The 11531-nt window shown below is 38.2% G+C and overlaps 1 protein-coding gene across 1 annotated transcript; it reads right to left on the minus strand.

Moving 5' to 3' along the window:
* Window positions 1-1639: 1639 nt before the first annotated feature.
* Rup2l2 (urinary protein 2 like 2) lies at window positions 1640-5241 on the minus strand. Its single transcript, NM_001409062.1, is given in 4 exon segments — window positions 1640-1809; window positions 3575-3728; window positions 4190-4306; window positions 5132-5241. Coding segments are annotated over 3 exon segments (306 nt in total). The 5' UTR covers window positions 5193-5241; the 3' UTR covers window positions 1640-1809; window positions 3575-3600.
* Between the last annotated feature and the right edge of the window lie 6290 nt (window positions 5242-11531).

Consider the following 11531-nt stretch of genomic DNA (forward strand, 5'->3'; position numbering starts at 1 on the left):
AAACACAGAGGCTGACACCCATCCATATATTAATAAATGTGAAAATGTTTAAATTGAATTTTTAAATGGCTGAGAAGCACTTAAATAATGTTCAACATCATACTTGGTCATCAGGGAACCGCAAATCAAAGCAACCCTGAAATCCCATTTTACACCAATTAAACTGGGAAAGACCAAAATCTCAGGTGACAGCATATGCTGGTGAGAATATGAAGAAAGAGGAGTACTCCTCCCCTGCTGGTGGAATTGTGAGTTGGTACAACTGAAAATTAAGCTGGCCTTTCCTGAGAAAATTGTAAATAGTTCTATCTCAAAACCCAGCTATACCACTCCTGGGCATATACTGAAACAATGCACCACCCTACCACAAAAACATGTGTTTCACTATGTCAACACAGCCTTATTCATAATAGCCACTAGCTCTAAACAACCCAGTTGTACCCCAACCAAAGAATGGATACAGAAAATGTGGTTGGTTCATTTACAGTATGGATTACCATTCAGCTATTAAAAATGAGAATATTATGAATTTTCAGGCAAAGCGATGGATCTAGAAAATATCATCCTGAATGAGCTATACAAAAGGACATGCATGGTATGTACACACTGATAAGTAGATATTAGCCAAAAAGTGTAGGAGACCTATCATACAACCCAGAGATTGAAAGAAGATTTTCAAGAAGAAAGGCCCAAGTGAGGGTGCTTCAATGCCACTTGGAAAGGGGAACACAATACTCATGGGAGGCAGATGGAGAAAAATACCTGAGTGGAAAGCAGGGCACAGGATCATGTATTGGAGAGAGCGCAGAGAAGCCCAGAGGGTCAGGAGAATGAACGGAAATATATAGCTGCCATGGGTAGGGATGGTGAGTGGGAAGAACCTCTAGAATGTTCCAGAGACTTGGGATGTAAAAGGCATCCAGGAATCAATGTGGGTTACCTTAGCCAAAATACCCAACATAGGGAGATGGAGAGTCCATAATGAAGAGTCCACCTCCTGTAATTTAAAGGGGCCCCCAGTAGAGGGATGGGAACACCAACCCACTTTCAAATTTTTGGGCCCAGAATTGTTCCTATCAATGGGAAATGCAGGGACAGAAATGGACCCAAGAGTGAAGGAATGGCTTGTCTATGACTGGTCCAACATGCGATTTTGGAGCCTAGCATGGCTGTCCTTTGATAGGTTGTACATCTGCCTGACTAAGACATATGGAGAAACTTATAGCCAACCAATGGTCTGAGGTCAGCAACCCCTATGGAAGAACTAGGAAAAAGATTTAAGGGGACATAGGGAATGGCAACCCCAATAGGAAGTGAAACAGTGTCAACTAACCTGGATCCCGGATACTGCTACAGACTATACCCCCACTAAAGACCATACATGGGCTATTCTGAGGCTCCTGGGAAATATGTAGCAGAAGACTTACCCTCTTGCCTGGCCTCAGTGTAAGAGGATGTACCTAGTCATGTAGAGACTTGATGTCCCAGAGTAAGGGTTGCCATGAATTGGGGAACATTTTCTCTGTAGTACAGAAGAGGGTGGATAAGGTGAAGAACCCTGAAGGGGGTACAAGGAGGAATGGCAACAGTTTGGATGTAAATAAATAAATTAAGTTCAAAAAATAATTTAAACAGCATATAGTTCAAATTAAAATATGTAAGGCTTTCAATTTATTACAGATCACCCAAGAACATAATGATATACATGTAGTCAGAAAACACGATGTAGAAATCATAGTGAGTTGTCCAGACATGGTCAGTAGATTATTCTTTCTGGCATGCTCCAGTGTCAACACTCAATAAAGAGCACTGAAAAAAGAGCGTTAAAATGATGTCACTGTTTGTAAATATATGACTTTAAAATTTATAATAAATAAAAAATTATTATGACCTACTCAAAAAATTTAGAAGGTATCAAATATATATATTGTATACGAAATAGAGTAAGCAAGCTAAGTTGCTATAAAATTATAAAAACTGATACTGTCTTTTACCCCGAACTAGATCCTACACCCCAGTGCCCCAAGATATTTGGTAGATATCCTCATCTCAGTCAGCAAAGCCTCTAACCTGATTTGCTCTATCACATATGACAGTGCTGATGACTTCTCTCTGAGACTCGTAACAATCGCTCTACTCATTTAGTTCCCAAGGCAGGTTGCCTCCATGCCCAAAATATATATCCCAATTCCATGGCAGCCTAGTGTCACCAGCCACCACATATGCTCTTGAACTTAAATCACCATATGAAAGAACACACAACACCATAACCTCTAACAAAATTGATAAGATTGAAAACATTGCCCACCTAGACATAAAAAGCCCTGTATACATCCATCCCTTAAGTATATTCCTAACACCCTGTAAATATGCAGAGAGGAATCTCAACATCAGCCTCCATGTTCTCTCTGCTGCTTCTTCTCATGCCTCACACCAGTCTCCTCCTCTCTATGAAACTTTTCTGCCATTCATCTTTCCTTCTAGTCCAATGATATACTTTGTTCTATCTTGTACGTGCCTTCACCTGTATGACATATTACAAAGCAATGTCTTGGCAGAGTGGAATGGGATTCCTAGAAATTGTTTACAGTATTGTCTGCACTGTTTAGGTTGTCCAAAAAAGTAAACATACAGGTAATAAAAAAGTAAAAAATTTGAAATAGGACTTCAAAATCTATGGAATTAGTAGGAGTAAAGCTAAAAATTAGAAATTTCTTGAAGAATAAAGAAGCACATGTCCATGTGACCACACTGGGGAAATGAACACTGGAAAAGAAGCACTCTCAGCCTGTTGTATCTGACTCTAGTCAGTACATGAAACTGAGAATGTCTGATCTATCACATTAAAATCTGTCTGTGTCTGTGAGATCGTTTCCAGAGATGCGGTAGGTATCTCTGACCTAATAATGCATTTGAAATTTGAATAGATTATTGATAGATATATATCTTACTTCGTGGAAATAAGCCACTTAGGGTCAACCCATAGTGGTTGAAACTTGTCCTGTTCCCTTCCTATTTTACCCTGCTTCCGGAAAGCCAAGAGTTGAACATCTCTGTTCCAATATAGCCTAACATAATAAGGTAAAACTATCTCAAATAATGACCTTAATAAATTCTTTCTCTCAAACAGCAGTTTGTTAGAGCCACAGGAATCAAAAACTTCCTAATATATCCTCCTCAGTGTATGGATTAGATTGATGAAAGGGAAGTTATAGTTATCTGGCCACCCTGTCAGATACAGAATCTTCATAGAAGACTGGTCTCAGGACTGGACTCTCTCTTTCAATACTTTTCAAAAATCAGTGCTCAGTGCCCAGTGCTGCGTTCAACAGACAGAAAGTGTTTGTTAAATCAGTGCAGAGAGTGTAGAAGAAGCAACTTGTGCCATTTATCTATTTTGTTGGAGGGACAGAGGGGGAAATGGAAGGAAACCATGATGTGAGAATGAGGGAGTGCCAGGGCTGGTGGGAAGCAGAGAACATCACTCCAGTCTGTTGAACTTTTGAAACATCAGCAATTCATGCTGACCAGGGCTATGAGGTTACAGGAGCACAGGGAAGGAGTAGGGACTCACCTAAAATCCTTCCATACAATTAAGTATCAGCGATGTACCATATTGCAGAAAGGGGTGGCTGAGCAACAGTTTGTTGATACTATAAGACTTCCATGCTCAACAGTCGTAGCGTTGCACTCAGCACAGCTCTGGTTTCCATATACAAATTTTCCATCTGTAGAAGAATGTCAAGAGGCAGAATGTGAATATCAGTGGAAAGAGTTGATGAGTCATTGAAGAGTCAGATGGAAAGTACAATAGAAATACAACCATAACTGAAGTGGGCTCACTGGGACACGATGCCTCAACCATTAATCTAACTCACTGGTGGGACTTCATTTCCAAGAGTGCTGAATGGAATTTTAAAATCCAATTCCTACCACACTAGACTATATTAACCCTGAATTTGCCTAAGTATATCCAGACATCTTTCATAAAATTTTTTTCATCATTTATTTGTTGGTCTGACTATCAGTCAGTGGGAGCCTTTAAGAGAAGGAAAAGAACTTTTCCCTCATACTTTTACCGGCAAAGACATCTTCCTTCAGTTTTTGCATTTGCCATCAGCATCGTGGAGATGGGTTCAATGCTCTAGGGCAAGCAAGATTACGTTCAGAGCTCCCAGAGCTTACATACCTCGAGTGGTTACTACAACCCAGGCACAAATCTCATCAGGATAAGTCTGACATTTCTGTCTTCCAACATGACAAAATCCTGTAGAATCGAAGCTAGTACATCTGAAGCACTGCAAAGCTGAAAAGGCAAAAGCCAATGTAAGGGTCTCATTCAGGCTGCAAACTCAAGCACCAATTGTAGCTGAGTTTGTGACTCTGGTAAATAAATAAGCAGTAGCCAGTAAAAGAGCTGGCTGTATGCTGAGATAACACATTCATGGAGGTTCATGACCACAGGAATCTACAAAAAAAGAAAGTTGGAAAATCGATGCAACCTCATACCATGAGAATAGACCAAGTTATCAGAATGAAAAATAGGAGTTCTGGTGTGGGGTCCCTAAAGTACCACACAGCATTATGATTCTAGTGCATCTAAGAGAGAGAGAGAGATGGCAGAAAGGGACCAGAGTCTGACATTATCAAACAGTATTGTATTCAATGCACAAACAACAAAGGGAAGCATCTCTGATACAGGAAATCCTCACAGGAATCCATTTTTAAAGTTAGTATTCTATCATACTGGATTGGATGAATCAATATTTTTACTGTTTTCATCCTGGTAATGAATTTCCTTTCCCACTTACAATCCAAATACAAGCCAATGTGCATGTAAACTTGAGGAACTGAACATGCTTAAGCACTCCAGAGAACAGACATGAAGAGAGGTGGAAAGGAGACAGAGAGAGAGATGGTGACATGGAGCAGGAGAAAGTATGAAGAGAAGCAACGGAAAGTATCTTTGAGTGCGAACAGATGAAGCAAGGGGAAGAAGTGGATATAGATATCAGAAGGAAGCAGGGTCAGTTCTAATGTTATCCTATTTCATGCTAATCACATCCCCTAAAATGTAGAATCAGTGTGTCTGCCTAACAGTGGCAACTACTACCATCTGCCAGTACCTTACCTAGCAGGGAGCTCATGAGCAAAGACAGGCCCAGTGGGAGCAGCAAGATATGTTTTCCCATTGCAGTGAGATTGATCTTCAAACCAGAAATCAGCAGAGAAGAAGACAGAGTACACAGGACCAATATCAGGAAGGCAGGTTAATATTGTAACCTAGGTTAGCATGAGCAGCCAATGGGATACCAGGAAATGGACTGAGCATACAGCCAGAGGGGAGCACAGATTTTTATTAACTTTGTGATGCTAAAATTATCATCTGTAAATCTTCCATTTAGGGAAAACTTAAATTCAAGGAAAACTGTGTCAGAGTTAATATTCCCCTTCGTGCTTCCAGGTCTTTTTCAGGAAGGAAAATTTACTGGCTAAGCCTGCAGGTATTTAGGTGCCTCATTATAATATAGATCTGTCTTGAGCTTTTGTGACCTGTGGCCACATCCTCTACCTGTGGAGAGCCTTGAAGGATTGCCCTTACATGACTGATGGCCACTAATTTATGGAAGGTTGTGGCTAGTGATGGGGGCCTGGTTTCATAGGAGTCAGGCAAAATGCCTACTGACCTTTCAGGGTCACTGGGGAATTTCTAGCTGAGCTCCTCCAGAAACCAGGCCACCTTAAACAGTTCCACAGCTCCTTGTCTCCTTTGGATATGTATGCATAAGAAATTAACATTCTTTGTAGTAGGACACAATGTCAAAGTTTCTTGACCATATTCAGCATGCACCTCTACCTTAAAAATTAACATTCACCACGCAGCTGATCATTAGAAATATTGATAATTCTGACTTTATATAGTTGCATTATCTCATTCACACCTTATCTCCACCTTTAGAACCATTATAAAGGTAGACCAGGTTCTAATATGGCTTTTGCCATGACCTTCCAGTCTTGGGACATTATTCTATTTTGAATACCCCAAAAAGTCAGGACTTGCTTTACAAACAGCAAAAGCATTCCAAAATTAGTGACACTTTCCTTAAATGTTGACAGTTCTAACACATCCACTGGCTACCATTCAAATTCTTGATAATTTTGTGAATGATCATCATCTGCTGGACTTTGTTTAATACTAACTAAATAAAAAAAGTTTGTTTTTGGACAACCTTTCGTTGGTTTCCTTCAATTTTGTCTTCTGTCTCTAACTAAGCATTTTCCTTAAATAATATTTTCAGTTCCTCTCAAGGTATTTGCAAATATTTCATACTTGTTTCCTCACCCTGTTCCATAAGTTTCCTGTATTGTGTGTTCAAGGGTCTGTTTCCACATTTTAATCTTTATATGTTTTAATTTTGATAATTTGATGTCTATTTTATTTTCATTGATTAATTTTAAAAGATTCTCCTCCAAGCCTTTCTTCCAATTCTCATTTTCTTTCTCTCTGGTTCTCAGTCTGATTTGTCAGCTGTTCTAGCTTTTGCTCTAGGACATTCTGTAGCTTCTGTCTCCAATCCTTATTTTCTTCTTTCTGTACTTTTTGTTCTAGGGTCTTTTCCACTTCCCTTCTCTAACCTCCATTTTCCTCTTTCTCTGTCTTGGTATTTTTCTCACTCTGTTTTACTAAATCTTCTAATTTCCTTTGTACAGATACTAAAATTTTCTCTACGGCCCAGTTTTTTAAGAAGACATAGTAAAACAAGGCACTTAACATTATAATAATGATAACTGGCAAGGTATCAATTTCATTTAAATCCATCCATTTCGAACCGTTTAAAATAGCATCGCATAAAACTCAAAAGGTATCTATTGTTTCTCATCTAAAGTGTCTAAAAAATATTATCATCATAAATTTAAAATTCATATTCCCTGATCTGAAGATTCTTGTTCCTTTGTCTCCCTCTGGTATTTGATTCAGAACACTTCAGTCCTCTCTGATACTTTAATTCACAGAAAAAGGCTAACTGTAGAAAGATCTGCCTTTTCTGTGATTCTGAGCAATTTCTGTTTTGTGTTTGGGTTGCAGCCCACAGCATTGGCACCCACCTCATGCCGCCTGTAGTACCAGTAGTTGTCCTGTATCTGGACATTCATGAAAGCAAGTACAGGAAATCTGGCTCCAGGTAGAGATGTTCATATCAGCCTGTGAGAAGGCTATAGCTAACTGCCATTTTTTCGGCTGTTTATCCACAGCTGTGAAGCAGTCATGCCCCCAGGTCCTTGGTCCTTCTTTAGGCTCTGGAAACCCCAACTGTGTTCCAGCACTGGTGCTACCTGTGTCCCAACTCTGGCTGGGGTGCCAATTCTGGTTACAGAGAATTGTTTAGGGATTTGGGAGGGAACTTTTCAGTTAGCTCTCTGTAGACCTCCTAATCACACTGGATTTTTAATTTCCACCCTGATGCTATAGAGGATAACTCTAGTTGTTTATGTGAGGAGAGGATGTAAACAATTAGTTCAAGTTAGTTTGATTCTAAGCCTGGCTTAAGCTTCCCCAATTTGTTGCTGGAATTCCCAACCCTGTCAATGCCACATAAAAAAAAAAAAAAAAAAAGAAAAAAGAAAAAAAAAACACCATCCAGTTAATAAGCAACATGGTTAGATTGGTCAAATATATCACTATAGTAACTTATTCCCCAGCTATAAGACCCCTTGGTACTTGCAGTATCCCCTGACCATACCTGCCACATCTCCTTCACTTCCTACATCCTCCGATCTCCTCTCATTTTCCTCCTTTCATTCTACCTGTCCCCTACACTTAAGCCTCCAGTTCAATCTTCCCATCCACTGCCAAATAATTAGCTTTCACTTTTGATTTACCAGTTAATATGGGGAGGAAATTCATATGGCATAACCTGCTCTTCAGGGGCAACCTCTCTTCACGAAACATTCTTAACATGAGAATACAAACAGCATCAGTCCAACCTAGTACAATTTAATATTTTGGTTATTATATATTGGGAGGATCTACTTATCTGCTCCAATCTAATTGGTGTTCTGTATGCTTCTTGTATATTTAGAGGAATTTTTGAAGGTTGGGTGTGAGTATTTTCTTCTATGACATTGTTGAAAATATTTTCTGGTCCTTGAAGCTGGGACTCTTCACCTTCTTCTTTTCCTATTGTTTTTAGGTTCCAACTTTTTACAATATCCCAGATTTGCTGAACATTCTGTGTCATGAATATTTTAAATGTCACATTTTTTGACTAAAGTCTCATTTCTTCTATCCCATCATCTATTCCTGACATTCACTATTCATCTCTAAGATTCTGTTGCTCTATTTTTCCTGGTCTCTTTCCTGATATTTCTAGTTCCAGAATTCCTTTGTTTTGTGTTTTCTTTCTTCAAATTCGTTTTCAGCTCTTGAAGAGTTTTATTCACTTATTTCCCATATTTGATGGTATTTAGGCCTCTATCATCTTTAAAAGATTGGATTTTAGGTCATTTTTTGTACATTGGTTGTATTAGGCTATCTAGGTCTTGTTGTAGTAGAACTAGAGGCTCTGGATGTTTCAAATTGCGCTGGTTATTTTTTATTGTGTTCTTTTACTGTATTCTTTTGCCATCTGGTTGTTTGTGTAGGAGAATTCTTTTTAGGATGGGGGAATCTTCTTCTATAATTTTGGTATAACAGGTTTCCGTGAAGGCTGGCCCATCTTTCATGTTTCTGAAGCAGTAAGGCCTCGTGTGGGAAATCTTGTGCTGCATGTTTCTGTTACAGCAGACTTGGTGAAGTAGGTCAGAAAATTGACAAACCAATGGAGCTTGTAGGGACAGCCTGATGCTCAGGGGATCTGTGTCAGGCCCCTGGGTGCTCTGTGGGCAGGGGTTTTGTGGTGGAAAAGTTGTAACCTGGAGGCTCCTAATGCAGCAGTCCTAATGAGCTCAGATGGAGTGATGGACAGACTATGGAGCTCGGAAGGGACAACAGGTAGTTTAGGGCAGCAGGCTGTGCCATAGAGGACATTTTGGTCAGGAGATTAGGGGAGAAAATGGATATAAACTGATTTTTCCTGGTGTAGTAGGCCTGGTAAAGGCAGGCAGAGCAGTGGCCAGACCTCTGAGCAGCATTTTTTTTAAACATGCATTATCAGGATAGGTATTAGTAGAGAGGTGCTCATGAAAATAAGACATTTTTGTTAAAAGACAAAGGATTAGAAGTTCTGAAAACTAGCAGACATGAATGAGCCTTCAGTAAAGCCCTTTAGTGAGAAGAAGACCTGGTGACTGAGAGGTGTCATGACAAAACATCACATTCAAAGCAGCATGGCATCTCTCTGCTGGAGACCATTACCAATACAACCAAGACATTAAAAAGTTAACTTAGTAGTGAAATAATAATAGAAATAGGAACTGTGGATAGCATGAGAAGAGGTGGGGTGAGAAAGCATGGGTAGTATTGTGCTTGAATCCATCTGTCTCTTCTTTTTTTTTGTTTTTCTCTTAAGTGTTGCTTGGTTTTATTTGAGTAGCAGACTTTAGTTACAGCTTCTGTATTGGTAAGTGTTATGCATTTGTTTATGTTATTAAATTATTTGTTTAAATTATCTCTGGTACATTTATCTAGTTCAGTGAAACATAAAATTTTAAAGTATTTTCTCATTATTTTCTGAATTATCTTATTGTTGAATGGTTTCCCTTTTCATGTCTACTATTGGTAATTTGTATCTTCTTGTTCAGCTAATTTTGCTAATAGTTTGTCGATATTTTTAATATTTTTGAAGATAAAACTTTTGGGTTAAATCTTTGTATTTTTATATATTCTTAATTTCATCTATGATTTTATTTCTATGTACCTGTGCTACTGCTGTAGAAGATAGTCCTATTTCCAAGACCTTCACATTTATCATTAGTGCTATCATAGCACATTTATCATAGCTGTGCTATTAGTTGTAGGTTTTTAATATTTTATATATTTACAACTTACACATATAATATATCATTTTAGCACAGCCTCCATTGCATCATGTAGATTTTGGGATGTTGTGTTTTCATATTTGTTACATTCTAGGAACTTTATTAAAATTCCCTGCTTGACTTCTTGTTTGTCACAATTATCATTCAGTACTGTGCTTTTTAGTTTTCATGAGTTTGTGTACTTGTATTGTTTCTATTGAAGTTGGCAGCCAGGCTTATTCCAGGCTTATTCCAATATAGTCTGATAGAATACAGCATGTTATTTCATTTTTTCTATGTTGGGGTGGATTTGAATACTACTGTGTGGGTGATTTTGGAGAAAGTTTATATGCTAATGAGAAGAATTCACTATTATTCTTTTTGAATGTTCAGTGGAATATTCTGTTAGGTCTAATTACTTTATGAACCATTGAACTCTAATGTTTCCCAGTTTAGATTCCTTCATATGACTTGTATATTAGTCACAGTGGAATATTAAGCTCATCTACAACAATTGTATTGGGGTTAATCTGGATTTTAGATCAATTGTTATGTCTTTTACGAGTTGGTTAGTTTATAATCAAAATTGCAATATTCTGTCAATGGATATTCCTTTAATACATATGTAGGGATATTTAATAACCACTTTTGATTACTTTTTGTCCAAATTTTATTTTGTCACTTATTACAACAGCTGTGCTGGCTTGTTTCTTTTTTCTATTTGTTTAGATGTGGGGAATGGTTACAGTTCTGAGTGAGTGTGTATCATTGACATGGCCACAGCTCTATAATACTGTTTGAGGTCAGGTATTGTGACTCCCCCAGAATTTCCTTTATTGTTGAGTATAGTTTTCACTATCCTGGAATTTTTGTTATTTAAAATGAATTTGCAAATTCCCTTTCTAACTCTATGAACAATTGAGTTGGAATTTTGTTTGGAGTTGCATTGAATCTGTAGATTGCTTTGGGCAAAATGACCATTTTTACTATATTAATCCTGCCAATCCATGAGCATGGGAGGACTTCCCATCTTCTGAGATCTTCTTCAATTTCTTTCTTCAGAGATTCGAAGTTCTTGTCATACATATCTTTCACTTGCTTGGATAGGTTACAAGGAGGTATTTTATGTTATTTGGAATAATTATGAAGGGTGTCATTTCCCTCATTTCTTTCTCAACTTGTTTATTCTTTCAGTAGAGGAAGACTACTGATTTGTTTGAGTTAATTTTATGCCAAGCCACTTTGCTGAAGTTGTTTATCAGGCTTAGGAATTCTCTGGTGGAACTTTTCGGGTCACTTAAATGTACTACTATATCATCTGCAAATAGTAATATTTTGACTTCTTTCTTCCACAATTTCTATCCCTTTGACATCCTTTCCTTGTCTAATTGTTCTGGCTAGTACTTTGAGTACTACACTGAATAAGTAGGGAGAGAGTGGCAGCCCTCTTTAGTCCCTAGTTTTAGTGGGATTGTTCAAGTTTCTCTTGATTTAGTTTTGTGTTAGCTACTGGTTGTTTATATATTGCTTTTACTATGTTTAGCCACGGGCCTTGAATTCCGCGACGTTCCAGG

The sequence above is a fragment of the Rattus norvegicus genome, chromosome 8 (genome assembly GCF_036323735.1).
Source record: "Rattus norvegicus strain BN/NHsdMcwi chromosome 8, GRCr8, whole genome shotgun sequence".
In the NCBI taxonomy this organism is placed as follows: Eukaryota; Metazoa; Chordata; class Mammalia; order Rodentia; family Muridae; genus Rattus; species Rattus norvegicus.